This window comes from Herpailurus yagouaroundi, unplaced genomic scaffold (assembly GCF_014898765.1).
Source record: "Herpailurus yagouaroundi ecotype Mexico unplaced genomic scaffold, PumYag 189, whole genome shotgun sequence".
NCBI lineage: Eukaryota > Metazoa > Chordata > Mammalia > Carnivora > Felidae > Herpailurus > Herpailurus yagouaroundi.
Genome location: NW_024412420.1, coordinates 12,702,549 through 12,730,459, shown reverse-complemented (window position 1 = coordinate 12,730,459; position 27,911 = coordinate 12,702,549). Strand labels below are relative to the sequence as shown.

Here is a 27,911-nt window from a genome sequence, read left to right as displayed (position 1 = left end):
AGGGAGATGCCGCGGGAGGGTGGGGGGAGATGCCGCTGGGGGTGGGGGAGAATGTTGTTGGGGGGGGGGATGCCGCTGGGGGGGGGGGGGCAGGGAGATGCCACTGCGGGGGCGGGGAGATGCTGTTGGGGGATGCGGGGGACATGCCCCCGGGGGGTTGCAGAGAAGGGGGGGGTGCCGCCCCACTACAAGCAAGGACCCGCGGAGGTAGAGCTTCAGTGGCGGGGAAGAGCCCCGCCAGGAGTGCCGGGGGTACCATGCGCTCGCAGGGGTCCGCCACGCGGCTGGCCTGGTCCAGGAGGCTGCTGTACTCCAGCTCCTCGCAGAGCCGCTGCAGAGTGTTGAGCGGCTCGTTGAGCTGCACAGGCATGGACACCTTGGACAGGTCCTTGCCGATGTTGTTCCGAAGTATGTTCCACAAGCTCACGTCAGCCCCTGGCCCACTGGCCGCTGGCAGGCAGCGGCGACGGGGTGGCCCCGCAGCTCTCCCTGGAACACACGCCCCTGGGCCCCACCCGGCCACGTCACTCTTCCTCTCGCAGGGTATCCAGACTTGGGGGGGCACACAGGCCAACCCCAGCACCGCCCCCAGTCCTGAGGTGCTCCTAGATACACTCATTCCCAAGCACCCCTCTGGACTCTGCAGTCGAGCCCCCGGGGGGATTTAGGTGGGTAGCAGGGCCGAGAACCACTCAGAGAGGGCACCTCCCGCTGCTGGAAACCCTGAACCCCAGAAGCCCCTCCTGAGCCCCCACCCTGGCCTTCAGTTCCCCTCCATAAACACAGAAACCAATGTTGGGATACCGATTATTCAGCCCATTTTACAGATGAGGGAACAGGCTCCAAGAAGTCAAATGACATGTCCAAAGCCACACTGCTAAAGAGTGGCAAGATGGGACCATCTGCCTCTGTATCAGGCCCCATGCCAGTCTTCTCAGAAGACCGCACTGATGGCCAGCCCCCAGGCCTGAGCCCGACCCACCTCGGGATCCGCTCCTGGAACATTCTGTAGCTCACAGCTTAGCCTTCCTTATCTCCTGGGGTCACCCTAAGCTGTTAGCCCACCAGTCACCACAATAGACTGCCTCCCAAGGGGTCTGGGCTGTGGACAAACACGATTTGTACCTCCCTCCAAACCCCTCCATGCCTGCACACCCAGCTAGTACCTTTCTGGTAGCGCTCAGCTCCCCTGAGGTCCAGCACCTCCTCAGACAGGCTGGTGGTGATTTCACTGGTGCACGACTCCTCCTCCTCTGAGCCCTGGGCCAGGACAGATGACAGGCTGGGCAGACTGGGCCTCCCCGGGCAGCTGGGCAGTGCCCAGGGCCTGGCAAGACTCTGCCCAGCTAGTCCTTTGATGGGAAGGGGGAAGACACGTATTTGGGGGAGGGGAGGATCGGAGCCCTAAGACTGACATCATGGAGTGTGCCTTGCCACTTTGGGAGGGGATGCCTGGCCCTCTCCCTGCAGGGAGGGAGCACAGGGACTTGGCGAACACCAAGGAAAGGTAGCAGGGCATTGCTGAGATCCAGGGTTCAGGGCCAAGGGAAGTGCTGGGGCTGACCCGCTCACAGGAAGAGGGCTGGGGTGGGGCTGCGGCAGCAGTCTCGGGAAGACCCCACGGGGATAAAGCACATCAAACTAGAGGAAGGGTCCCCAGCAGATTTCTGAGCAGGGCCACACAAACCCAACAGGTCTGGACGTGTTACCCGAGAGAGCAGCTGAGGCGTTAGAAAGGATTTGGGAATCTACAAATTCTAGTCTCTCTGGACCCCATCCCAATTTTCCCAGGGGTGTCCCCCACCTCACCTCATTCTCAGAAGAGCTGGCAGAGAGGAGAACCTCACAGGCATCAAAGAACTCTGTGTGGGAATCAGCAAGGGACAGGACACTGCTCTGGGACAGCTGGGGGGTCAGCCCCCGCCCCTTCATGTACAGGGCTTCTTGCTGTGGGAAGGACAGGTGTCAGGCAGGGCTCCCCGGCCCTGACAGTTCCCTTGAGAGGGAAGCATGCTGGGGACTTTTACTGCCTGAGTGTGGAGCCCACCAAGCCGAAGACGCAGAAGGGAGAGAGTGTGGTGGGATACGAAGGTGTGGCGGCTGAACTGGGGCCTGGGACACGGGAATGTGGGTTCCATAAGAGCCGCTCACATGGCCTAGGCACTCACTCTGAGATGGGTTCCAAGCCTTCCGTGTGCATTAATGCAGTCAATCCTGACACTTACCCTAAGCGGTAGGTACTGTTATGACCCCCTACTTTGCAGACCAGGACACTGAGGCTCAGGGTCACAAAGCCGCCAAGCACTGGGGCCAAATTCAAACCCACAGAGCCCGGCCCCAAAGTCTGTGCTCAGAACACGGAAATCCCAGCTCAGCCAATCCTCAACTAGGGGATCCTGGGCCCATTGGTCAGATTCTCTGAGTCTTAGTTTCCTCCACCATGAACTTGAGGGTAAGGATCATGGCCGCATAGGACTGAATTAAGCAAAAGCATGGGGCACCTGGATGGCTCAGTCACTTGAGTGTCTGACTCTTGATTTCGGCTCAGGTCATTATCCCAGGGTCATGGGATTGAGCCCTACATCGGGCTCTCTGCTGAGTGTGAAGCCTGCTTAAGATTCTCTGATTCTCTCTCTCTCTCTCTCTCTCTCCCCCTGTCCCCCACTTGTGCGCGCTCTCTCTCTCTCTCAAATTAAAAAATAAATAACTCTTAAAAAAAAATAGTAAAAGCACTCTGGGGTGCCTGGGTAACTCAGTCGGTTACGCCTCCAACTCTTGATCTCAGCTCAAGTCTTGATCTCAGAGCCCTGATTTCAAGCCCTGAGTTGGGCTCCACTACTTAAAAAAAAAAAAAAAAAAAAAAAAAGTATAAGCAATCTGCACACTGGCAGGGCAGGAATGACCAAGGTGAGGCTGCTGCCAATGTTACATGAATTGGGTTGGAGCTAGGATTTCTGGGCCCTGTTTTGGGTCTGAAGACCAACCATGCCTTCACTTCTGCTAAGAAAGAAGGTGCAGGAGAAATGGTTCCCACAACCCAGCCCAGCTCCTACCTCCTCAGGGTTGAGGGAGCTGAAGGAGTCTGCAGTGGTGTCCGAGGAGACGGAGAGCGAGTGGAGGCGCCTCGGGCCAGCTGAGGCCTCAGAGACCTGCGAGGAGACAGTGAGGGGACAGGGAGCCAGGAGGACAAAGCCCTCCCCGCCCCGCGATACTGCCCTCTGCGCAGATTGCCTCCGCCAACCACTCTCCCCAGACCCAGCTCCGCTCTCCTCCCCAGGCCTGCGGTCCTCAGCTTCAAGCCCTCTCCTCCCATATGCTCCCCTGTCCTTGAGCCTCACCCCCATCCGCGACAGCTCTGAACCCTGGTGCAGGTCCCGCAGTCGGTCCCATTCAGCGGTGAGGGCAGCCAGGACACTGCTGAGGGAATTGTGCACTGCGGGGCAAGGGCAGGCATCAGACTCCTCTCCCTCTCCCTCTCCCCGCCTGCCCCCCACCGCCCTCCAGCATGCACTCACCCTTCTGGGCCAGGGCCCAGAAAGTACGCTGCAGGTGGGCATAGTCTGGAGGTGGCAGCCCACGGGGGCCTGAGGGGTCCCGGGACTCCAGGTAGCGAGACAGGTTGGGAACAGAGCCGTGGAGACGACCAACCTGGGGGTGAGGGAGAGGGGTCGAAGGTGACAGCCTCCTCCAGGACATCCCACCCCGGTGACTTGGGGTCCACACCCCACCTCACCCGTCCGATGGTGTCGTCCTTGGCGAAACTCTGTGTGCACCACATGCGGCTGGTCCGTTTCCCCTTCTTGGGTCTCTCAGTTGTCACTGAGGCCTGGCAAGTCGAAGGCGGGAGGTGAGGGGTGAGTTTCACTCAGGGTGGGGCAAAGGGCAGCAACCATGAAAGCCGGGAGAGGGGAAGATGGCCACGGAGGAGGGCACAGAGACATCTGACGTCCCAGAGGAAGAAGATGACACCCTAGTAGAGGCGTGGGTACAGCAGGCAGGGGTCACTCCAAAGGGGCAGAGAGACAACCCTGAGGCCGTCTGGACACTGGAGGTGGGTCAGCTAGGCAGATGTGCAGCTCTCCAGGAAACTGCAGCACACGAGGGGGCCTGGGGGCCTGTCCTAGGGAAGTGGTGAGGGTGAGGGCGGCAAGCAGGAGTCCCCTGGGCAGGGCCCTGTCTCCTCCCCTGGCCCTCACCTGGTGCGTGGGGATAACAGGGGCCGAGGGGATCCGGTGCAGGGACTCCAGGCTCTGGAGGAGTCTGTGTAGTTCCTGGAGCTTCCCCTGACACTCAGAGAGCTCTGCGGGAAGAATGAATGAGGATATCCTCTCCCAACACTGCCTGGGCGCCCCAAAGTCTGTCCCTCGGCTTCCCTTCCTCCTCCTAACATCTCACCCGGGCGGCCACAGAAACCCTCACACTGCGTCCCCCTCCTCGGCTCAGGACGCCAAAGCAGTTCCCAGTTCCCGCCACTGGTTTCCCAAGAGGGCTGGCATCCTCGGTCCCCATAACATACCTTAACTTTGCCGCCTCCGCACAGGGTGCGGGGTGGGGGTGGCCCTGACTCTCTGTCCCCACTTGGTGGCACCTCCCCATCTCCCTCTCCCAGGCCAACATCTCAGCTGCCTACTCCAGGAACAGGTTCTAAAGCACACCCCTTCTCTGGCACTACTCCACGGGACCCCTCCCCAATTGGCTTTCCGAATCTTCTTGTCCGTGAGCCCCGGCCCCGAGTCCTGTCTATGTGCCTGAGACACAAGCCCCCGCCATTCTCGGTGAGGCTGGTGCTCCCCAGGGCAGGCCCGAGGAGATCCTGTTGGCTTGGAGGCCCCAGGTTCCCGGAGGCAGGGCTGGAGGTAACGGTTCCACTGTCCTCGTGACAGCCGACACCTCCTAGACCCAACGGCACCCGTCCTGCCCACAGAGGCACAGTGCCAGGGGCCCCTCACCATGAGAGCAGCGGTCTAGCCCATCACTGTCCCTCAGCCAGGAAGACACCTTCTCCCGAGGTCCGACCCCAGGGAGAGCCGAAGCACTGCCTGCTGCTGGAAGCTGGGCACCAGGAGCCTGTGGGTGAGTCAAGAGTAAGGCAAGGAAGCACCCCCTCCATGGATCTCGCAGTTCCCTGAAGCTCCCACCCCTGAGTCCCCATGTTACTGCCCCCCCCCCCAGGACCTCCCTTACCTTCCGGTGAGTGGTGCTGGGCAGCGAGCCTCGGGGCATGTCTAGGCGCTGGGCTAGGCGGTGGGCACGAAGCTGGGCCACCCAGCTCTGGAACAGGTCCTGGGATTTGATCTGTAGAAAGTGACGGAGAGGGAGAGGGAAGCGTGAAAGGAAGGATTGCTTCACAGGGACAAGAAGTTGGGGCTCCGCTTCCCAGGCAAGGAGAGTGTCTCCCTGTCGTCCCCGGCTTGTACAAAGGCTCCTTGCAGGGAGACAGAGCACAGCTTCCCCGGGGTGACGGAGCCCTTAGCTCTGCGCCTGTTCATGTAACAACCAAGAGGGACGTCTTGCCATTGGCTGTGGTATACGATGGGAACTCCCTTGCTGTCAACCTCGGGGACAGACCCTCAACCCGCCCCTCTCTCCTGCGTGCCCTAGTGTCTCTGCTGGGCTGGGGCCCAAGCCACTACTTGGCTCCCAGGGATGTCACCTTGAGGTGGTAGATGTTGTCTTCAGTGTCAAGGTCAATGCGCTGGGCCTTTTTGTTGATGGACATAACAGACAGTCGGACGTCAATGGAGCCATGAAGCTTCCCCTTGGTGATCTAGGGCAGGGAAAAATGGGACTGTTTTTAGGCCCCCGGGACCCCAGAGCCATCATCTCCCTGAGGTGACCCTAGGCTCCAGGGCCAGGCAGCAGGTTCACAGCATCAGCAGGGACTCGTCAGTTGTCCTCTGGTGCACAGAGCACCCCCACTACGTCAAGTCATACTCTGAACAAGGGAGTCAGAGAGCAAGGAAAACTAATCTCAGCAACGCGAAGGCCGAGAAGGGAAACACCCTCTCAGAAAGAGATCCTGAGGATGCCGGCCTCTAGTTCCTGTCCCCAGCACCAGAATGAAACAAGGGTAAAGATGACAAAGCTCCCTGGGGCGCCTGGGTGGCTCAGTCGGTGCAGCATCCGACTTCAGCACAAGTCATGATCTTGCGGTTTGTGAGTTCGAGCCCCGCATCGGGCTCTGTGCTGACAGCTCAGAGCCTGGAGCCTGCTTCGGATTCTGTGTCTCCCTCTCTTTCCCTGCCCCTCCCCTGCTCATGCTCTGTCACTTTCTGCCTCAAAAATAAAACAAACATTAAAAAAAAAAAAAAAAAGATGATAAAGTCCCCTGTTCGTGCAGACCATTCTGGGCCCACGCTCAGCCCACAACCCCCAGCAGAGGCCCTGACTCACCTCTTGCCGCGTCGTTGCATAGTGAAGGACTCCATCCTCGAGCACAAAGTATCTCTGTGTTTGCCCAGAAGGAACGAGAACCCAGGAGGCCGACGGAAAAGGGTATGGGGAGAGAGCAACCACACACATGGACTTTTCTTCTCCTCCACACGCACACCCAGTTACTGCCTACACCCTTCCCCCCCATCCCCCACTCGCCTCTGCATCTGGCCCCTCCCTTCGCCCAGCCCACCCTACCTTGTGCCAGCCCTTCAGAGGCCACTTCCTTTTCTTGAGCAGGTGGCCTTCCTGCCTCTCGGGCATGATACCCTCTGCTCCCAGCCTGCCCCGAGGCTCCTCCTCTACCTCCCACAGCTCAGAGGCCTGCAGTCCAGGACAGAGAAGTAGGAAAGCAGCTAGTGAGGTGACCAAATCTGCCCCCCCCCCCCACTTTGGGGCCAAGCTCTATCCACCCACTGCCTGCTTCCCCATCTCAGACCTGCAGGGCACTGCTGGGCTTTGCAGACTGAATGCTCTCGGCCAAGGAGTTAGGGACCCTCTCCTGGAAGTCCATGGAGATGGGAGCAGCCACTCCCTGCTGAGAAGGTAGAGCAGGGTGGAAGGAGAAGGATGTCACCTTGTCCTGAGGGGACCCTTGAAGCAAGAGAGAGACCCCATTAGCACAGACCCTGCTATCACCTTCCCCGCTTCCAACCCTTCCCGCACCCTCTGAGATAAGGGCTCACCAACATCTTCTGCTCACCTGCCATGCCTCTCTGAATCTGTCCCTTCCCCACCCTGGGCGGGTTTCCCTGTCTACACCCTCCAGCTGTGGCCACTGCTCCCAGAGAGGTGGACTAGCACGCAGTCCGCAGGCCAGCGCCAAGAGACAACCACAAAAGTCCGCCCAGCCCCACCTTGGGCCCACATTCTCAGGCTCTAGGAAACACTTGGTGCTTTCTCTGGAAGATTCCCTAGGGCGGGGGGTGTGGTGTGGGGGGGAGCAGAGAGGAGGCATGGGAGTGAAAAAAAGAGACTCTAAAACAGGGCAGAGGAATTCCAAGACTGGACAAGCAAGATCTCAATCTGGCTTCTCTTCCTCCAGGACCCCTGGACACTCCTCCACCTGCCGTCGTGGGTTGGAGACTTCTCTGTCATCCCAACTCCCCGCTAATCAGTCTCCAGATCCTCTGTCTTCGGCATCGGGAAACTGAGGCCTGAGCCAGCCCCCACTGTTCTCTGTGCCTCCACCGTAGGATGCCCACCTGAGACCCTCGGTACCCCTCAAAGCCTCCATTCTACCATCCCGGTCCTTGGGGTTCCTGAGAAGTAACACCCACCCGGAGAAAGCAGGGGACCCTGCTTCAGTGCCCATTGAGGCACTGTGGGCGGGAGAAGAGGCGGCCAAGAACATGCCAAGGTCCACACAGGTCCCGCAGCAGTGCCCATAGGCGCCCTTGGCACGAGCCCTGGCCATCCTGGCTCCTCGAGGAGATCAATAATGCATGAGGTTCTGTGTGTGTGAGACAGGGAGGGGACTGGAGGGGCGAGGCTGGCCCGAGGCTGGGGAAACAGCTCAGATCTTCCAGTGGAGCCAGCAAGCACCTGAGTAGCGAAGGCCGGGAAGGGACAGGGATGCGGTGGGGTAGTGGTGGCCAGGAGGTAGGGACGGAGGGGCCCAGAGTGCGAGAGGCTGACCCGGGGGGGTAAAACTCCTGCATTTGGCCATTGAAAGTTCCCAAACTCTTCTGGTGTTTGGGTATCTCTGTGTCCTTTTCCTGGCCCCCTAGAATCCTGGCCCCTCACTGCTGGCGGGTGGAGGGTGGGGGGGCTCTGTCAGTAGAGGGTGCAGGGTCGAGGGGAGCCCGGTGGGTGCCCCATTTCCACTTCCATTCCCACCCCCGTCTCCAGAGGGGCAGACCCGCCAGCTTCAGGTGGGAAGAAGCCTGCCTGGGGAATGTCAGCCAAAGCCAGCGCGGGCCCCTTACCCCAGGGTCCATGGACGCCAGTGCTCCTTGGCCCGCGCGCGCCTCTCCGCCTCTGAGTCACCGTCTCCGAGTCGCCCGCTCCCTCCTCACGGAGCCTAGCAGTGGCAGCAGCTGCTGCAGGAACCAGGAAGGAAGGAGACGTCGGAGCCTCCCCTCCAGCCGGATCTCCCCACCTCCCCCTTCCCGGCCCCTCCTCCCGCCAAGCTCCGGGCGGCCGCTCAGCTCTGCCCCCCTGCTCCCGGGAGGACTCAGGGCTGAGCGGACTCCCCAGCACTGAGGTAGCTTGGGAGTGGGGGCAGAGTCCCCACTGGGCGCAGCTCCAGATAGACCGCGGAGGACTGGGGAGCTGCTGGCCTCAAGCCAGTGGTGGTAAAGGGTTTACTCCTACTAGCATGGCCTTGACCCTAGTTAGTACCCAAGGCCATTTCCTTATTAACGGGGGGGGCCCCCCCCCGCCGCCTCTCGTTTTACATCTGAAAATAGATTGCAAAATTTGGAGCCAGCAAATGTATCAGGTTGACAGGAAGGGATGGATGCCCCCGGGGGACCACGATAGACAGTGCCAAGAGCACGGTCAGCAGGCCAGCCGCGGCTAGAAAGGGCCAGGCAGCCCTGTGTGGGCAACCCCCACAGAGGCTCTGTCATGGTGGGTGATGCCCCACCAGGTCAGGACCCACTGGGGCTGGCGGTACCCGGGCCTAACACAGAACCCCCAGCTGGCATGGTCTCTGGATCAGGAGAGGGTCTGCAGCAGTAGCCAGCTGGCTGTTGGAAAGGGCTAGCTGGAGCCACTCAGGTCCCCCCGGCCTCCCTTTCTGAGCACCTCTGCTCTTCTGCTGGAGTACTGTGTTTAGCACAGTACTCAATTCTAATAAAAAATTAGCCCTTAAGAAAGGTCTGAACCACATTAAGATGAATGTGAAAAGGACGGACACCTTTAAGGACAGTGAAGCTGCTTTCTGGAAAGAAGTGGGTTTTTATTTATTTATTTTTTTTATTTTATTTTTTTTAACGTTTATTTATTTTTGGGACAGAGAGAGACAGAGCATGAACGGGGGAGGAGCAGAGAGAGAGGGAGACACAGAATCGGAAACAGGCTCCAGGCTCTGAGCCATCAGCCCAGAGCCTGATGTGGGGCTCGAACTCACGGACCGCGAGATCGTGACCTGGCTGAAGTCGGACGCTTAACCGACTGCGCCACCCAGGCGCCCCAAGAAGTGGGTTTTTAATGGCGGGGCCTCAGGCATTGCCAGCAGGTGAAGGAGGCAATGCAGGGTTCTTTGACCTCAGCCCCACCCAGGCCTTGGTTTACCCTCCAGGATCTTACACATCTCTCAGGAGATGCCTGTTTGCCATGCCACTCAGAGCCTCAGCACCTCTCCTGCTGCCCCGGGAGGGCATTGTTGGCACCCGGCAGGCTTCTGGAGTCAGGGAGAGCACTGGGCCGTACTGGCCAGACGGGCTCTGACACCCAGAAGCCTCAAGGGCCTTTTAATTCACTTCGCGTCGATCAACCACCCCTGGGGCATACAGCACAGTGCTGGGCACTGTGGGAAGCTGGTCCTGGACCAGGCCACAGAAAAGCTGCCGCGCACCGTCACTGCCAGAACAGTGCCTGTCCAGGACTTGAGGAAGCTGTGGCACTGCCCCAAGTCTGGGAGGAAAGTTTGACAGCCACTTTGCTCACGCCAGTCAAGGACAAGGGCAGGCTTCTAGTTACGCATTCTCTCTCCTTCATTGGCAACTTCTGGCTCTCCAAGATTTGGAGGAGGCCTCCCACTTGAGAGCCTCCAGACCCCCTCCTAATACAGAATTCTGTTTTGCCCCAGCTCTTTTGCTCAGAACCGCCTGGGATAGGTTAGCTACTGGGCAAAGCCGGAAGCTGCTTTCAAAAGGACAAGCATGTAAGAGATGCCATTTGTGGGATTGGTCCAGGGAGGGAAGAGACCTGGACATGGAAAGAGGAAGGATTTTCTAGGAGAGGAAGTGAGAGTCAAGGGTGGCCCTGAGAATTCGTCTACAGGGAGAATAAGCTTGCAAACAGCAAAAACAGAGTAAGTAAAATGCATTTCATTTTATCACAAAGCAGTGCTCCCAACCTCTTCCGTAACATGGCACACCCCGAGGGTGGAGAATTGACACTGAGGCACAACCGGGACCCTAATGAGGAAGGTCTAGGGCAGAGATCCAGGGCAAGGTCTTCAGAGCGGACAGAGCCCGATTCAAGTCCTGTTCTGCCTCTTATCAGCTGCACAACCTGGGGCTGGCTGTCGAACTGCGCCACCTCGTAGTTTTCTTCTCTGTGACAAGGGGAATAGCATGTAAAGTGGTGGGCCCGGAGCCAGGCACAACAGGCTCTCCAGAGATGCCATTCTCAGCACGGTTACCCAGGTGAGCTATTCCAGCGCGTTGGACCCACGAGGGGATAGGCTGGGAGACACGGGCAGCAAGGGACAGTGGACACGAAAGCAGAGAGCAACGCCCTCATCTGCTCAGCTTCTCTGCCTTGGACCTGGAGAGCTGAAAGACTGCTTCTATGAGGTCTCCGGTTGGGAAAACTAGGGACAAAGACACTGATTAAAAGCCTCCACTGGGAAATGGAGTAATGGAGCGCCTCCCCATCTCTGAGTGGCCCTGTATCTGAGGAGGTTGTGGTCAGTGAAGTCGGGGAACACATGCCACTCCCCACCCCAAGTTCTTCCACATCTCTGATGGGTGATGGCACGGCCGGCAAGGGTACAGTGTGTCTGTGGGCAGGCTGGGTACAACAGGCTGGCTATGAGTCCGGAACAGGGTCAGGAGGGTCAGGCTGCCCGCTGGCTGGCACGACGGCGTCCCTTTCACGTTGCTGTCTGATGTACTGATCCAACAGGGCAGTCAGCTGCAGGGGCTGGTGCTGAAGCAGGAAGTGGGTCTGGGCCATGAGGCAGGTGAGTCCTCCTACCAGCTCCCCCTGCACCAGGGCCAGGCTGGGAAGCTTGGAGTAGTTGATGAAGCCCTGCCTGCTGAGGATGGTGTCGTCAATGCAGCCACCTGGAAGAACACAGGGTTAGCTGGGCTCCCCACAAACGCCTCCCCTCCTCTGAAAACAATGCTCCGACCTGATGTTCCAGTGCGCGCTCTGCCGCCCTGCCTCACCTCCCACCCTCCCGCCCCCCCATCCGGTTCTCACTCCAGCCCCACCCCACTGCCACTCTGTTTGGGACCGAGCCCCTCTCTTCTTTCCTAACTCTTGCCTAGAAAACCCTTACGTAAGACATCCACCTGGCCCAACCCCCACTAAGTCATTGTTGCCGAACCTTTCTTAAAAGAACCAAGGAGCATGTGTGTATGGGGGCAGGGGGTCCACAGAGACCTATGAAACCAGTCTTCTCTATAGAAGAATCACCTCTGAGGATTCTTACTTTTGGGGGGGGGGGCGGGGGGCGGGGGAGGGGGGGCTCTGGGAAACATTGCTCACTGTCCCTCAGTGCCCTTGACCTGGGCTATCTGAGTTTCTCCGTCTGTGTGGACTTCAGCACCCCTACTCCACTGCTAGTCTCAAGGTGTCTGAACTCTCTCCCTGCAGGGCCCTCTCTCTGCCTCCCCTCTTTTTCCACCCAGTGCAGATATGACGCAGGGTAGTGAGCCAGCACAGCTTCTGGACTGACACAGGCGGCCCTCAACAAATGGCGCTACTGACTCAGGCCCCATCCGTGAGAGGATGTCCCTGCCAAGGATGTCCGCAGTCTTACCCACATGTACTCAGCAGATGGCACCAGGCTGCTGTAGCCCCCACTCCCCTTCGCCCCCATCCTCAACCCGCAGGGGTGCGTGCTCACCTAGCAGGGGCAGGAAAGGGACACCCTTCAAGATGCGCACCATCTCCTTGACTTTGGGCTCCTCACTGACCAGCAGCAAGTTGTGCCCCACAAAGAGGGGCAGCAGGTTCTGGTACTTGGAATATGCTAGGAAGGGCTTCAGAACCTGGAACGGCAGGAAAGAGGGCTCACTGGGGACCAGTGGCCTGATCACAGGCCAGGTCGTGCCGAGGGTGCAAGCCGACGGTCTCCTCGGCCCCTAACTGCAGTTTAGGCGCCAGACTGGAGGAAGGTAGCTTGTGGAGTGGGGAGGGACGGCGGGGTCTGATTGGCAGGGGGCAGGGGAATCCGGGCACCCACACCAGAGGGCTGCTGCCTACCTGGTTGGGGAAGATCTTCATCAAGATCTTGTGTTTCCGCAGCTGGTGCCGCACGAGAAGCTTGTCCTCGGCACTCAGAGCCACATTCTGACAGACAGCTATCATTCGGTTGTCTCGGAAAACTGCATCTATCTCCCGACGGAGGAGCCGGATAAGGCCTGTGTCCTGAAGTCAGGAAGGGATGACCAAGGGGACATAAGCTGCCCTTCTCTCCTTGTACCCCTTATTCCCTCAGGGACGGGTGCTGGGGCTCTCAGTGACGCCCAAACATGGGAAAGATCTGTGTACAAGCGGGTGGGTGGGGCCCCGCCTCCCAAGTCGAGTTCCGTCTCCCACCCCACCCTTTCATTTTCATCAGCTAACGACGGTCTTTACAGCAGTGTTTTCAAACCTGAGAACGCTCATCCCCTTGAGCTGGCCACCCATCTGACCCAGTCAACATCTGACAATAATGTGGTCAAAATTACTTTATCCCTCTGACACTGTACTCGTGTTGAGGGATTTTACCAATTATAAAGACAAGATCACTCTTTGGCAGCATTAATTCAGAACTGAGGCATTTGCACAGGACAAGACTTCATTTTCTGAAGACCGTGTTTCTCAAAGTTGACAGCTTGTGGACCTGACAATAAGCGTGGAGTTACAAATTCTCCACTGGCCCTTCTGTTCTTTTTTTAAGGACAAAAACTCTCTTATCATTTCTCTAGGAAAACATGGAAACTTCAAGCCCTTTCAAGACAGGAGACACGGGGCGCCCGGGTGGCTCAGTTGGTTCAGTGTCCGACTCCTGATTTCGGCTCAGGTCATGATCTCATGGTTCGTGAGTTCGAGCCCCACATCGGGCTCTGTGCTGACAGCACTCCACCTGCTTGGGATTCTCTCTGCCTCTCTCTGTCCCTCTCCCACTTGCGTGCGCACGCACGCTCTCTTTCAAAATAAATAAATCAACTTAAAAAAAAAAAAAAAGACAGGAGCTATCCTCTCCCCTACCCCCACCTACTTGGACAGCTCTTCATACACACATTTTTGGAGGCAAGTAAAGAATGCAGGAAATCCAGGAGGCCTGTCCGATCCACGGAGCCCCAAACGCCAAGCAGAACCAAGTGCACATTTCACGTTAAAGCATGTGGACCACAGGGTCAAAGAGGGGAAGTAATGACATGGAGGGCTGTGTCCTGGAGCACTACTTCATTATGGCCAGCATCACAGCACCAAGGACAGTCTCCTCCTTACCTCCTGCGGGGGGCTGGGAGGACATGGTAGGCATCGTGGGTTGACAGCAGGCTTGGGGGGGATATACTCAGTGAGAGCCATCAGCTTCTGCCGCTCAAAGTGCATCACGCGACGATGGCGGGTAACAGCCTTGGAGCCACAGCGGACAGTCTGGCGGGTGGGCAGCCGGCCTGGGAGGGGAAACGGCAACGCTGTGATGGGTGCCCTCTGGGAGTCCTTAGTCGGTGGGCTTCAGATGGAGAAAAAGCTCACCTCTGGGCAAGCCAACCACAGCTCACAGAGCTAGACTCAACACAAGAGAGGAACAAGGAATTGTCTGCTAGGAATCCTAAACTCCCCAAACTTCTCTTTAACAGGCGACCTTAGGTCAGCTGCTTGATCCTTGGAGGCTCCCATTTCGCCAGCTCTTCTTCATGCACAGAGATGAGGGAAAAGATGAGAACAAAGGAAAAGTATTTTTGACTACATTAAAAAAAAAACGGGGGGTGGTGAGGGTTGAGCAATTTTTTTTTTCTAAAACGGCCAAAGAGTAAATATTTTAAGTTCGAGAACCACACGGTCTGTCGCCACTATTCAACCATGCCACTGTATCACGAAAGCAATCATAGCCAATACGAAACAAGCAGATGTGGCTGTATTCCAATAAAAGTTTATTTCTAAAACATGGTGACCAGTCCTGCCACAACATGCCCACCCCTGGCCTAAGCCAGTGGTTCTCAAGGTGCACTCCTCCCACCCAGCCAGCAGCATCAGTATCATCTGGGAACGTGTTAGAAATACAAGTTCTCAGGGCCTGTCCTAGACCTACTGAAGCAGGAGCTCTGGAAGGGGGCCCAGCAAACAGTGTCCTAATAAGACCTGCAGGGGTTACAGATGCATGCTGATGTCGCAAAACCACTGCTCTCAGCACTGCTCTGAAGCCTTCTCCCATGATTTGAAGCAGGAGGGAAAAGAAGTTATACAGCGCTCACAGCTCCCCCAAACAGGCCTCCCTTCCCTCTCTTCTTGTTTGCAGCCATCGGTGAAGAGTAGCCCTCGGAAGACAAGGGAGCCACTTGAAAGCCCTAAGCCCAAGTGACCCCTTCATCTTGGACAAAAGGACCCAGGCTAGAGCCTCCCACCTGCAGCCTTTCCCAAGACTGAGATGAATCTCAGGGAAAATTCAGCTAGAAGGTGGTTCTAACAGGGAGCATGCAGGTCTGCTGGGGTGAGAGGTTTTATTGCCAGCAGCCACAAAACCTAAGAACACAGGGCTCTGGATCAGATGGAACCAGATTTTAATCTCTCTTCTGCCACTTACTAGCTGTGACCTTGACCAGTCACTCGACTGGTCTAAACTTGAACTTCTTCACCTGTAAAGAGGCCATCCATGGTAATGACTTCTTCATGACAAGCTTTAAGATTTAAATGAGATAATACATGTAAATCATTTATCACTGTGCCTGGCCTGTATCATGTGCTCAAAACCATTCATTAAACAAACATCTATTTCATGCCTACTAACGCCCACACCACGCCACCTGCTGGCGATGGTGAATGAGCATGGTTCTGCCCTTAGGGAGTTTGAAGTCTAACACAGGAGACAGACACATAATAAACAAATGCAAAATTACATGGTGGGTAAAGGGGGTCAATAAACAGGGTGCAAAATACAGATTTCTGCTTTGCAGAAGGTGGCCAGGGCAGGCCTGAGAAAATGACATTTAAGCTGAGACCGTAAAAAGGTGGCATAGCGCCAAGGTCGGGACGGGCAGTGGTTCCAGCTGGAGCTGGAAACTGGAGGCGAGCAAGAGCCAGGTGGTAGACTATAGAAACCCAGAAAAGAAGGAGTACTCGGGCATAGGGAAGAAATACAGCAGTTGTCGCTGACGTTGTTGCTGCGCTGCTGTTATCACTAGTATCTGGAGTCACAGGGAATTAGCTGGAGGAAGGAGGCCAGCGATCTGGCTGGTGTCTGGGGTCATCGAGAGCTGTCTGGAGTAAGAGATTACGGAAGGGGGTCAGTGGTGGAGGAGGGGAGAGGAGAACTAAGAGCGCCGGCCGGAACGCGCCGTGAGGACCTGGGCCGCTCCTTACCCGCCTGGGGCAGGAGACCCCCTCGCAACTTCCCAGCCAGGGTCGCAGCCATCTCCACCGGAAGAGCAGCCAGGAGCCGGGCGAGACAGAAGGAGCGAAGGATTGTGGGAAGCCCTGGGGCCGGAAGCAGCCGCCGGATCCGCCGGCTGGAGCAGTAATCCGCATGCGCGCTAAGCCCAGGAACGCCTAGTCCGCGCTCCCTGACGCCCCAACTGGCGTCCAGTCTCCTAGCAACGACGGTTAGCCTCTGCCGCACAGCTCTTTTCTCGGGATCCTCACCCTCCACTCTGCCCACAGTCCCCCATTGGGGACTAGCGAAGCCCCTCTGCACCCCTCAAACTCCAGACCCGTCTCCTCGATTTACTTTTGTCTTCTACCCCGCCTCATTAATTTGCTCTGAATCAACACTTTCCCTTGTTCCTCCAGTCTCTGAAATTCTCTCTTCTCATACCATCCTGGGTTCCGCCATCCCGGGGACTAAGTTGCTCTGCTTCCTTTCGTGCTAATCCCGCGCCAGGCCAGTAGCCTTTAGATCATGCCCGGAGGTGAGTAGGGGATGGAGAGGTGGGTAGAACAGTTGGATAACAGTAGGGTCAGGCTTCCAAGAATAAGGGAATCGTTCTCGTCTTTTCACAGGTAATTTTGCCCAGAGTCCAGAGGAAGGAGGCGTGTGCATCACTGAAACCCTTATCACTAAGCGGAACTTGGCCTTCCCTGAGGATGAGGATCTGTCAGAGAAGATGTGAGTGCCGGCGGGAGGAGAGGGGTGCTGGACAATTGAAACACACAGAATGACCAGTCCCCTGAGTTGTACTGTTTCTTCAGCTCATCTTTGTCCCTCTCTTTACTTACTCCACGCATCCAGTCAGTGGTAATGTCCAATCGACTTTGCCTCCTTAAACAGTATTCTTTTTTTTTTTTTTTTTTTTTTTTTTTACCATGCCCGCTCAACTGCCTTGAATAAGGCTCTTAAGTAAGCCATCGCCTCTCAATAAACTCTTCATCAGTTTCCCTGCCCCCAGTCCAGGCTCCCCATATGGTTGCCAAAGTGATCCTTTTAAATGACAAATCTGATCAGGCACTCCCTGGTAGAACCTTCCTTGGGTCCCTAGTACTTCCAGGATAAAATCCGAATACCCTAGCATGAGTTGACCGTTGCTGCCTTTTTCGCTATTCTCCACAATTCCTCCAAGACCCTCTGTTCTCACACCTTAGCACCTTTTCAGATGGTGCTGAGCACCTGGGAGCTTGTTAGTAACGAAGACTCTCAGGCCCACCTCAGACCTACTGAATCAGAATCTGCATTTTAACAAGACCCCCAAGGGATTCGTGGGCAACTAAAGTTCTCCTCATCCCCCTCTCACCTTCCTGGCTAACTCCTACTTGTACGTCACCTCCTCCAGGAAGCATTCCCTGCTCCCCTATTGAGGACTCAGTGCACAGTCCATGTACCCCCTTAGTCCCTTCATGTGTCTGTCACCCGCTTGTCCTAGATGTTTGGCCTGCTTCCCTAATAGTGATGGGCAGGGATTCTCATTGGTCTCCAGTGGGCACTCAGTAAATATTGTGGAATTAATGAATGAGTGGATGAATCAAGTGATTTTCCTTCCATGGACCACTCGAAAGGGAAGTGAGGAAGGATATTCCTGCAAAGATTGTCTCATCCCTGTGCCAGTGCCCACTTCCACCATCTGACCTGGCCCGGGGAAGCCTTCCCTGGCCTCTGAGTCTCTCTGGGAACCATAAGCTGTTCAACCATTTCCCAATCCAAGGGTCCTATTCCTCTCACCCTCTGATTCTTCCCGGTCCTACTGATCGAGATCCAGGTCTCCAGGTTGACCTGATTTCATGATCTGGACACTGCCTCATGAGTCAAGAAGTCCTGACATCTCAGCCAAGCCACTTAGTTCGAAAACCCTTTCCTACCCCCTCCCATCTTCCCTGCCAAGGGACCACAGAAGTGGGATCTGTTACACCACCTGCTAACTGTTCCCCCAGGTTTCACACTCTTGCTGAACTGCAGACTGTCCGCCTGGACCGAGAGGGGATTACTGCTATCAGCAACCTCGAGGGCCTCCAGAATCTTCACAGCCTCTATCTGCAAGCGGTACCTTCTTGCCTCCTGCTCTCCCTCCCCCCTTGCCCTCTGTGGACCAAGTCTGTTTAATGTGAAAGCAACCAGTCAGGCCATCTTGCCCATTCCCTGGTGTTCAGGTAGGCAGACCTTCACTGAAACTGTTCCAGAGGGGGCACCTGGCTGGCTCAGTCAGTGGAGCATGTGACTCTTGATCTCAGGGTTGTAAGTTCGAGGCCCACGTTGAGGGTAGGGATTGCTTAAAAATAAAATCTTTTTAAAAAAAGAAAATGTTGGGGCACCTGGGTGGCTCAGTCGGTTAAGCGTCCGACTTCAGCTCAGGTCACGATCTCGCGGTCCGTGGGTTCGAGCCCCGCATCAGGCTCTGTGCTGATGGCTCAGAGCCTGGAGCCTGCTTCCAATTCTGTGTCTCCCTCTCTCTCTGCCCCTCCCCCGTTCATGCTCTGTCTCTCTCTGTCTCAAAAATAAATAAACGTTAAAAAAAAAAAGAGAAAGAAAAGAAAATGTTCCCAGATGAATCAGGAACTCTCTTGAAAGACCAATCCTCCCAAAAGATCTCCTGAGCATGCTCCTGAATCACTGTTTGTTTTTCTTGTGTATGTCAGACACTTCCCTTGGTTTAGAAGTTCTTTTTGGTGTCTACCCTAAATCTCCTGTGTTCTATAGCTCGAGCGCATTTCCTGTTTTGAGGAAATGAAAGAGAGAACCAGAAGATTCCTCTGCATCCTTTAGAACCCTGAAGGCTGTCTGGTGGTAGTGGGTGGTTGGTTGATTGGATATACACATTCAACTCCTCCAGGTTGAATATATCCAGTGCCCTTAACCTTTCTTCACAGAAACCTTCGAAATCAAAGTAATATATGTTCATTGTTCCCTCCGTGTACATAAGCCACCACCAAGGCTTTTCCTATTTCTCCGTGACCCCTTGGTTTCCTTCTTGATTTCCAGGTCACTCTTTGGTTGTGGGGTGAGCAGGGTATACTTTAATGAAGTTTATCTAGCCCCTAAGTTTACACCCCTAACCATCCACCCAGAGAAAGTAAATCATTTCGAGGTAGTGACAACTCCAGTTCCAGGAGTGGGGTGATTATTCCCAGGGTGCCAGCCCTCCAGCTGCAAGAGCAGACATGGTCTGCTTAGTTTCCCCACCTCATTTGCTTTCTGCAGAATAAGATCCAGCGAATTGAGAACCTGGCCTGCATCCCCTCCTTGCGGTACGTGGGGTCAGGGCTCAGGCCCGTGGGGAGGGGGTCGGGAGGGAAACACGGGGACACCCCAGAGAACTGACTGGCTCAGACATCTCCAAGCCCAACGTCTGGTCAGCTCAGGACCCCGCAAGCCTCACTCTGCTTCTCTCACCCCAGAAGACCATGTGTCCCCATCCATTGTGTGGCTGCTCAGCCAGGGGCCCCGAGTGCCTGCTGCCTTCCTCCCTTCCTTTGGCGGTTCTGTGACTCAGCTCTGTCTCTGCACCCCTCCCTTCCCCTGCAGCTTCCTGTCTCTGGCAGGAAACCAAATCAGGCAGGTGGAAAACCTCCATGACCTCCCACATCTCCAGTTTCTGGACCTTTCAGAGAACCTGATAGAAACACTGAAGCTGGGTAGGAATGTCCTTGCCCCAGCTCACGGGCTAAGACTTGGGCAGGACCCTCCCCCCCTCCCCTCTGCCACCACCTCCCTATGCTTGTATTGGCAGCAAAGCCTCTGCGGGTCCTGGGAGGTGGAAAAGAGGCAGTGGCTTTGGGCCAGAAGGTGGGTATGGGACCCTCACTGCCCTCTCTTTGGTGTGTGCAGATGAATTCCCGCAGAGCCTTCTCATCCTCAACCTGAGTGGAAACAGCTGCACCAACCGGGATGGGTACAGGTGAGGATGCATTGACGGTGGGAAGAAATGGGGTGATGGCTGAGCTCCTCGTATTCTTAACTCCACACGGACTCCCTCTCGGCCTGCAAACTTGGGGTCACCATCCCTGGCACCTTCTCGTCTCTCACCCCAGCTCAAGTAGGCCGCTTTTTCTCTTCCCGGGGGGCCGGCCCCCCCCAGAGGTCCACATGGAGCCAGCCCTTAGCTCTCTGGGGCTGAGCGCAGGCCCGTCTCCCAGCTTGTGAACACCACCCCTCTGGGTGCGGTTCCTATGGCTTGTGCCTGCACGCCCTCCCGGGCCCCCCACCCGGGGCTGCCCTCCTGGGTAGCCTCTGCCCTTTCTGCCCTGCAGGGAGCTAGTGACAGAAGCCCTGCCGCTGCTCCTGGACCTGGACAAGCAGCCTGTGTTAGAGCGCTGGGCCTCGGACGAGGAGGATAAAGACTCAAGCGACGAGGACGGGGAGTTCCCGGAGCTGAGTGGTCCGTTCTGCACAGAGCGAGGTGGCCGGGCTTTCCAAGGCTTGCGCCCTCCCTAGAACTCACCTCTGCCCTGTGGGGCACTGGGGAAGCTAAGATGGCAGCGGGGGCGAGGGAGGAGGCCCCAGGCCCAGACCAGCATCTGGGTCAGAGGATGGTACAGCCGGGGCCAGGTATCAGCCTGGCGTGCAGGCGACTCACCCTCCCCATTAGGGCCGACAGAGGGTTAGTTTGGGCAGGGTGTCGGCCAGAGAACTCCCGCCTCAGCCCAGGGGCCGTCCTGCCAAGCCATCTGCCGCCTCCCATCTTGGCCCCTCGCAGGCTTCCTCGAGGAGCTGAAGCAGGAGATGAGCAGACACAAGGAACTCAGGCAGCAGGCAGCCCTGACCGAGCACCTTCTGAGGATGGGGACAAAGCCCACCCTCACCGACCTCCCCCAGCTGCCCGGGGGGGCCCCGGCTAGGGACGGCAGTCCTTCTGTCACTCCCACGCAGAGGAAGGAGACACCCCCCAAGCCCGCCTCCCTGCCACAAGCCACCTCTGCCACCAAGAAACCCTGCCCTCTGGTTTCCAGCCAGCAAAGCACTGTCCAGGCAAAGAAGGGGGCCCGAGCAGCCACAGCCCCCAAGGCCTCACTGGCTGGGGCCCCCAGCACAACCAAAATGGTGACCAAAAGAGTCAAGAAATGAAGTGCAGCCCCTCCCTATCAGCAAAGCCACAGGAACAAGGAACGGGGAAGAAACAGGGTCTCCTTCTCAGACCCCTCTCCTGTGGCAGGAGCCCACCCCAATAAAATGTCTCCAGGCCCTGAATGCGTCTTTCACGTCACTTGGGGGACATCTCAGGGGAAGCAAGCCGCCAGGGTAGTGGGAAACAGTCACAGAAACACAGAACCTGATTCTAAAGAACACGTGTCTGACCTTTCGGGAACTACCCAAAGGGCTGGCACACCTCAACCCCTCCCCCCCAGCTTCCTGGGTCCTGAGCGGGCATCACCTTGTGGTAGATGCCATCTCACTGCCACTCCCAGGGCCTGCCCTTCCAAGGCTCAAGCCAAGGACCCGAAACCCCGCGGTTCTAATTCTCCCCAAATAGTAGCCTCATTTTGTGCCAGGCGTGATCTCTTGCACACACGCGCTCACACACCTGGGGGGGGGGCACCTCTCCTCACAGGCCCCTTCCACAACCTTCTCTATCACCCAAGTGAGAAGATTGTGCTGCCTGGCAAGCCCACCAGAAGCCCTGTAGCCAGCTCAGGGCTGTCCTTTGCCCTCATTTGGCACTCCTGCCCCTGCCAGACCTGGGATCAAGTTCACTGAACAGGGAAATAACATACTTTATTGAGGCAAAGGCCGAGCTGGCCACCCAAAACAAGGCTGAGGGGAGCAAAGGGATTGCACTGGGGTCCTGTGCCCACCCCGGCCCCGTGGTGCTCAGGCATACACCTGGCTCTCCCTTTCCACAAAGGCCTGGAAGAGGCCGCCCAGCTCCTGTGGGGGTGGCACCTGCTCCCCAGCCAGCAGCCGCCGCGCAGCCTCCAGGCCCTCCTGCTCCAGATCCCGCTGCTTCTGCCGGAGCTGCCGCCCCCGATCCTGCCCAGGAAAGGTGGAGATGGGTCCCAGGGACAGGCTTCCCTCTGGACGGAGGGGAGACGCCTGCCATCTGCCACAGCAGGAGGAAGGACAGGGCACCCGGTCTTCTCCTGGGCAGCTGGCTTTGAAGGCAAAGACGCCGCTCCCCCAACTCTGGAGTCTCTCCTCCCCTCCCGGATCCCCTCATATTTCCAGAAGCCCAACTGGGGGTGGGAGAAGTGAGTCATGGCCCCAGAGTAGCCCCTATTCCCCGAGGGTTACCTGCTCGCTCTCTATCAGCCCCAGGGCCACCTGGTGCCGGAGGTAGAGGGTGTGCCGGCGATCCACCTGAGTCTGGAATCGGGGCTGAGTCCGAACAGGGTCCCGTGCTCCAAAAGTGGGGGACAGCACCTGGGGGGCCTGGGCCGCCCCCGCCCCGAAGATGAAAGGTTTGAACACTGACCTAACGGCACAGAGATGGAGGGAGCAAAGGTTATCACATCCCCCCAATCTTCCCCCCGCCTGGCACCCTCTCCCCCGCCTTCCCCGCCCCCATTCCTCTCACCTGGATGGGTCTGGAGTAGCGGTGAGGAAGTGGACGCAGGGCTGTGTGGGATCCCGGGGCAGGATAGACACCATGCTGGCCGTGGTGCGAAAGCCTCCAGAGTCCATACAGATGCCGCTCTCCTTGTTCCTGAGGATGCCCATCATCACCTCTGCCGTGATGCCCCCTGCGAAGGAGGACAGGCTGAGGGGCCCTCCGGGCAGAAGGGGGACCTCTGGCCTTGGATCAAAGCTGTGGGAGAGGAGAGAGGCTGGCACCACTGTGGCCCTCCTGGCCCCCACCCCACCGCCGTCCGCGCACTGACCTTGTTGCTGCTGCAGAAGCTGTTGCCCGGCCCGGAAGCGGGCTTTGGCAGCCTCCATGCGCACAGGCTGCTGGGTCAGGGAGAAGACCCGAGCGAAGTCAAAAGTGCTCTGCCCATCCCACCAGCCCTGGGCCAGGGCATGGGTCCGAAGGTCCGCGTGCTCGGCCGAGATGTCCGTGCCTACGCTCAACTGGTTGGAGATGTTACGGGCCCCTTCTGTGGAGAAGTAGGGGGAGGGGGGTGGCTCATTTGTCATTAAGCACCTACTCTGTGCCAGGTGCTAAGAAGATGATGGTGAAGAGAACGGACCTGCCCCCGCGGAGCGGGAGACAGACAAAATGATCACAGAAATAAATGTGAGCTTGCAACCGTGGTGCACGTGATGAAAAGGCACCTGCTTGCATATAAGGGGGAAACTTGACCACCAGGGAGTCCAGGAAGGCTCCCCAGAGGAGGCGGCCAGCTAAAGTACAAGAGGATTTAAGCAGGTAAAGTGGGGAGACAAGTTCCCCACTGGGCTCACTTCCCACCTTCCTTGGGTGTGCCTGCCAGTGAGAAGTTTGCACGTGGATCCGCCCTGCCCTTCACCCATGGTTTTCCCACCCCCTCCCGAGGCTGGCAAAAGGGGACAGCTCTGGGAGGCGAGCCCCGGCGCTGGGCTCTCACCCTGGATCCTCTGTGCGGCCCACAGCCTCCCTGACGTCTCTAGCACCCACGCCTCAGTCCGGTCAGCCAGCAGGAATGTGTTGTGGTAGCAGAACGGTGTGGGGTCCTCCCGGCAGCTGCCCCCTTGCCCGTAGCGCGCCAGCAAGTCTGTGATCACACGCAAGGCCTCCAGGGCAGAGCTGCTCCGTTCCAAAGCCAGCCTGGCATGAAGGGATGCACGGAAGGGGAACACAGCGTCAGTGGCTGGTGACGGAAGCTCCAATGGATGGAAGGCGCCCAGAGAGGCCCAAGTCACAGAAAAAAAATCTGCCCGAGTTGGTTGTATTAAAGCGCAGTTAGGCTGGTGTTTTTCAAGTTCTTCTCTGAGGGTCCCAGGGAGAGGCCTCAAACGTGGTTTCGGAGAAAGAAGGGGCCCGAGTTCCCCAGCCTCTCTTCAACCAGAGCTGCTCTGCTTTCACTGGTTTTGTAAATCGGGACTCCGTATGAGATTTCAGTTGGGAGGGAAAAAAAAAAAAAAAAAAAAAGTACTTCTATTTAAAAAAGAAATTTGAAACCACTGCCCTATTTCTGGGCCAGGAGAGGCCCAGAAGTGGCCACATTCGGGAGCTCCTTACCAGACTGTGGCGATGGGGCCAGGAGAGAGGAGGAGCAGGGGCGGCCTCTCTGGTGACAGCAAGGGGGACAAAAAGGAGGAGGCCCTGGTGAATCTAGCTGAGGGGAGGGGAGGATGGCCTGGGTCTGTCCTCGGCTCTCAGCCTTTCAGTGTGTAGAGATGAGGGAAGGCAGGGTCCGCACCTGAGTAGGTCCATGCCTAGTAGGGCTTCCCCCTCTCCAACTGGCTCCTTGGTCCACACTGCCTCATTGCCAATGCAGACACCATGCTCATTGGCGCCCATCTCAGCCCCCCACAGCCAAGAAGGGCGGCTCAGGATTACAGCGTGAGTCCTTGACACCTGTTCCACCTCAATGTAGGTGCACTGCAGGTAAGGGAGGAGAGAGGGAGTCCATTCAGAAAGGGTTTTATCATTCCCATTGTACAGATGAGGAAACCGAGGTGGACAGCAGCTAACTAACAGGCCAGGTCCAGGTTGGTAGACTGGAAGGTCACGCTCTCCCCACCACATCCGGGGACTTGCCAGGTGCGAGGCGCAGAGGAGGAGGGTCTTAGAAGAATGCCTAGATCGACCACACCTCCCGCCGCTTCCCTAAGGCCTAACCCACCTGGAGCCGGCTGCCAGGGGCATGAGTGCCTGCCGGTACAAACACCACCTCCTGCACCTCGTCCCGCGGTCGGTCGGAATTCTTGGCAAAGATCACAGCTGGGATGGCCGAGGCCGGGGGCACGGAAACAAAGCAATCGCAGGAACACGGGGTGTCAGAGCTCCACGAAGCCATCTGGGGAGAGGTGGAGGTGCATGTGTCCCCCTCACGCCGCCTCTCCACCATCCTGGCCAGAGCTCAGCCCTAGGGAGCCCCCCGCTTCCCAACACGTGTAAACAGGCACTCAGGGAAGACACTGCTGTTGGGTCATGGACACACTCGATGCGCGGCGTGCACAGCCCAGGCTCCAGGCTTGGGAGGCAGCAGGCGGGCGCACACCGCAAGCTCCCAGGGCCCTGCCCAACGGGGAGCCCGACCCACCAGTGCCGTCGCGGGACCACCTCCCTCGCCACCCCACCCCACTCCCTCGCCCCTTTTCTGTCCACATTCTCGCCTCCCCAATACCGTTTGCCCCTCACCCTGTCTCCCTCCAAGATCCCCGGCTTAGTCCCGGGCGCCACCGCCTCCGCTCCGGGTCATTGGGCGGAGGCTCACAGGTGACCTGGAAGGCTTTGGCCCGGGGGGCGGAGCCGGAACCAAGCGCCTGCAGTTCCTTGGTTTTCCACCAGGGTGCGCGCCAACACTACTTCTTGGAGCGCAGCAGCGTGGGAGACCTTGCCGGTCCGCCTGCCCTTCCTAGCTCGGACGGCTCACGGGCACTTCCAGCCGAGACACCATGGGGAGAGGCATCTGCAGGTGGAAAGGAACCCACGTAAAAAGAGAGGAAAGAAAAACCGGCCAGATTTGCTAGAGAGCGCGGATTGCTGGGGCATCTGGAGGAAAAACCTCAGCTCGCAGCGTCCTGGTTTCAATTACAAAGGTGCAACCTAGCCCTACCTCCCCCCCAGGGCATAAGATCTGAAAGATTGTTACAGGGAAGGAGGTCTAGGGATAACTTAAGTTAATGCATTAAAAAAAAATTTTTTTTTTACATTTGTTTATTTTTGAGAGACAGAGCACAAATGGGGGAGGGGCAGAGAGAGAAGGAGACACAGAATCCGAAGCAGATTCCAGACTCTTGAGTTGTCAGCACAGTGCCGGACGCGGGGCTCGAACCCACAAACAGCGAGATCGTGATCTGAGCGGAAGTCCGATGCTCAACCCAGCCACCTAGGCGCCTGTAATGCATTTTTTAAATGCACATATGCTCAAAACCCATCTGACTCCCCAAAGGTAGATTCTGGCCCACGGTGCTCAAACTCATAGGAAAATAGCTTTGAAAGGAAATTTGGAAATTTCTAGTCCAAAGATTTTGTGCCTTTATATATAGTGAAACTGAAACAACAAAGGAGAAGTCTTGGCCAAGGGGGCACATACCGGTGTGGGGATTTGGACTCTGATCCCAAATGTTCTGCTTTCCAGGTCATTTTCCTCTATAATGCATCTCCATTACCAGCATTTAAGCAAATGCATCTCACCCCTTTTTGCTCTATGAAGCCCTCCAGAAATGGGGACAGGAGAGATACTGCAGATTATCTACTTCTCCCACATCCATCCTGCCAAACAGTCAGGGTTGCTGTTCAGAGCCCTGGCCACAGCATCCCAGCCTGTGGTCTCTCCTGGGATGGGAATGAAGGCACAGAGGCCATGGCTTCCCCAGGAGGCCGACTGTGGGCAGGTGTACCAGATAAGGGTGTTGGGGGAGCTGAAATCTAAGATACTTTCTAATTGCCTGTAGGTATCTGAGGCTGATTCTGAAGAGGAAGCTGTCCCCAAGGAGGTGGGCTTCATTTTCAGAAGGGGGACTGCCACTTGTAAGATGAATTGACCTAGAAGCTGGGCTGGAGGCAGGGAAGAGCATCGCCTGGAACTCTAAACACTGGCATCTTGTCTTGCATCTGCTATGGAGCTGCAGTGGCTGTCTGGGCAGGTCACTTTATCTTTGACGGCCTCAGTTTCCCCAGTGGCAAAATGATGGCATTGAACTAGATCAGTGGTTCTCAGCCATGGTTTGGGGAGGGAGGGGAGGCATTAGTTTTCAACCACGTGACTCCCACAGCACAACATAATACTTTAATACTCCACTACTCAGTGTTCCACAGACTGCCCGCATCAACATCACCTGAAAGCTTGTTAAAAATGCAGACTCTTGAGCCCCACCTCAAACCTACTGAATCTGAAGCATGTTAACAACACCCCCAGTACAGGGGCGCCTGGGTGGCTCAGTTGGTTAAGTGTCTGACCTCCATTTAGGGCATGACCTCAAGGTTTGTGCGTTCGAGACCTGCGTCAGGCTCTGCATTGGGATCCTCTCTCCCTCTCTCTCTACGACCCTCCCCTGCTTGCATTCTCTAAATAAATAAATACTTTTTTTTAAGTTATTTTTAAACAAAACCACCCCTAGTGTCAAGTTTGAGAAGCGCTGCTCTAATATGTCCCTAAGGGCATAACTTGGTGGGGTGCTGGAAAATGAATCAGGGTGTCTTGAAAAACTCCATGGGTGACTCTAATATGCCCTCTACCAGGTGGAAACAGCCAGACTATTTGGATCCTGAGACTCTTTTCAAACCTGCACGGCTAACATGCTGAGCAGTCGGGCTCACCAGAATTAATGGAAAGTGAAGGCGTCTTCAGGTGCGCTGTCGGGGAGGGGTTGTGAGCTTGCCCTTGGACATCATTCCAGAAGCAAACATCAAGGCTGCGTGCTGACGAACATGAGCACCCGAAGCAGCCTGCCGCAAAGCCAGCTCCACTCCTGCACTTCCCCTGCTGCCCGCGGTGGGGCAGTGTGTCCCTGCGGGACCACAGCGCAGCCCCAGGCTGCAGTTCCCAGGCGGCCTGCGGCTTGGTCACTTTCCCATTCCTGATTTCACTCGAACACCCTAGAAGGCCTGTACTCCCACCTCCCAAGACAGCAGATGGCCACTCAGAGAGGTTGCCCAAAGGGTCAGCCCACATGGTCTGACTTCCCTAATTCCCTCCCGGCCCCTCCAGGATCATCCCTGTGGGGGCACCAGATCTGAGGCATCAGTGGTGGCCTTGGGCTCCCTCAGGGGGGCCAGGCCAGCCAAGCAGCATTGCTGCCGATCAGAGCCAGTGAGCAAACATCAGAGCCCCACCAAAGGCCCCCGCTAAGAATGCGGGTCAGCAGGAGGAGCTGCGAGGGGAGGAGGGGTGGCCCTGGCCCTGCCTAGACAGGCCCAGCCGGCCCCACAGCTGCCCTCCTGTCCCTGGGGGCAGCGATGGGCTAAAGGAGGAGA

General features: G+C 57.0%; 4 protein-coding genes across 7 annotated transcripts in view; 1 reads left to right on the top strand and 3 right to left on the bottom strand.

Annotated features, from left to right (window-relative positions):
• Window positions 1–8,530, bottom strand: part of OSBPL7 (oxysterol binding protein like 7) — a 16,154-nt gene extending 7,624 nt beyond the window's left edge. The window contains exons 1-15 of one of the 2 annotated variants that reach the window (XR_005797516.1): window positions 8,361–8,530; window positions 6,872–7,026; window positions 6,631–6,756; window positions 6,394–6,447; window positions 5,654–5,767; window positions 5,185–5,295; window positions 4,950–5,067; window positions 4,197–4,300; window positions 3,734–3,826; window positions 3,516–3,648; window positions 3,339–3,433; window positions 3,054–3,149; window positions 1,810–1,947; window positions 1,167–1,260; window positions 257–504 (exon numbers count right to left, since the gene is read on the bottom strand). Coding sequence is in view for 1 of the 2 variants with exons in the window: in XM_040497314.1 (XP_040353248.1) it covers window positions 257–504; window positions 1,167–1,260; window positions 1,810–1,947; window positions 3,054–3,149; window positions 3,339–3,433; window positions 3,516–3,648; window positions 3,734–3,826; window positions 4,197–4,300; window positions 4,950–5,067; window positions 5,185–5,295; window positions 5,654–5,767; window positions 6,394–6,447; window positions 6,631–6,756; window positions 6,872–6,946 (1,599 nt within the window). In the remaining variant the exon portion in view is untranslated. The remainder of the gene's footprint in view (window positions 1–256; window positions 505–1,166; window positions 1,261–1,809; window positions 1,948–3,053; window positions 3,150–3,338; window positions 3,434–3,515; window positions 3,649–3,733; window positions 3,827–4,196; window positions 4,301–4,949; window positions 5,068–5,184; window positions 5,296–5,653; window positions 5,768–6,393; window positions 6,448–6,630; window positions 6,757–6,871; window positions 7,027–8,360) is intronic. The other variant, XM_040497314.1, reaches the window with a different exon arrangement.
• A 1,884-nt stretch (window positions 8,531–10,414) lies between these two features.
• MRPL10 (mitochondrial ribosomal protein L10) lies at window positions 10,415–15,975 on the bottom strand. 2 transcript variants are annotated; one of them, XM_040497320.1, is made up of 6 exons: window positions 15,850–15,911; window positions 14,026–14,182; window positions 13,774–13,943; window positions 12,541–12,705; window positions 12,182–12,326; window positions 10,415–11,393 (listed from the first exon to the last, which is right to left on the bottom strand). In XM_040497320.1, exons 3-6 carry the CDS (start codon window positions 13,876–13,878, stop codon window positions 11,137–11,139), a joined length of 672 nt encoding a protein of 223 aa, XP_040353254.1. In that variant the 5' UTR covers window positions 13,879–13,943; window positions 14,026–14,182; window positions 15,850–15,911; the 3' UTR covers window positions 10,415–11,136. The 2 variants fall into 2 exon arrangements, with proteins under 2 accessions (XP_040353254.1, XP_040353252.1); XM_040497318.1 differs by lacking the exon at window positions 14,026–14,182 and having other exon boundaries at window positions 15,850–15,975.
• Window positions 15,976–16,033: 58 nt separating this feature from the next.
• LRRC46 (leucine rich repeat containing 46) lies at window positions 16,034–21,097 on the top strand. 2 transcript variants are annotated; one of them, XM_040497317.1, is made up of 8 exons: window positions 16,034–16,394; window positions 16,486–16,591; window positions 17,848–17,956; window positions 19,112–19,158; window positions 19,436–19,545; window positions 19,739–19,808; window positions 20,161–20,288; window positions 20,607–21,097. In XM_040497317.1, exons 1-8 carry the CDS (start codon window positions 16,385–16,387, stop codon window positions 20,972–20,974), a joined length of 948 nt encoding a protein of 315 aa, XP_040353251.1. In that variant the 5' UTR covers window positions 16,034–16,384; the 3' UTR covers window positions 20,975–21,097. The 2 variants fall into 2 exon arrangements, with proteins under 2 accessions (XP_040353251.1, XP_040353250.1); XM_040497316.1 differs by having other exon boundaries at window positions 20,161–20,309.
• A 499-nt stretch (window positions 21,098–21,596) lies between these two features.
• SCRN2 (secernin 2) lies at window positions 21,597–25,227 on the bottom strand. The gene is made up of 8 exons (XM_040497315.1): window positions 25,131–25,227; window positions 24,613–24,786; window positions 24,187–24,368; window positions 23,392–23,591; window positions 22,726–22,941; window positions 22,422–22,587; window positions 22,139–22,319; window positions 21,597–21,877 (listed from the first exon to the last, which is right to left on the bottom strand). The coding sequence occupies exons 2-8, from the start codon at window positions 24,784–24,786 to the stop codon at window positions 21,719–21,721; spliced, it is 1,278 nt and encodes a 425-aa protein (XP_040353249.1). The 5' UTR covers window positions 25,131–25,227; the 3' UTR covers window positions 21,597–21,718.
• Window positions 25,228–27,911: the final 2,684 nt, after the last annotated feature.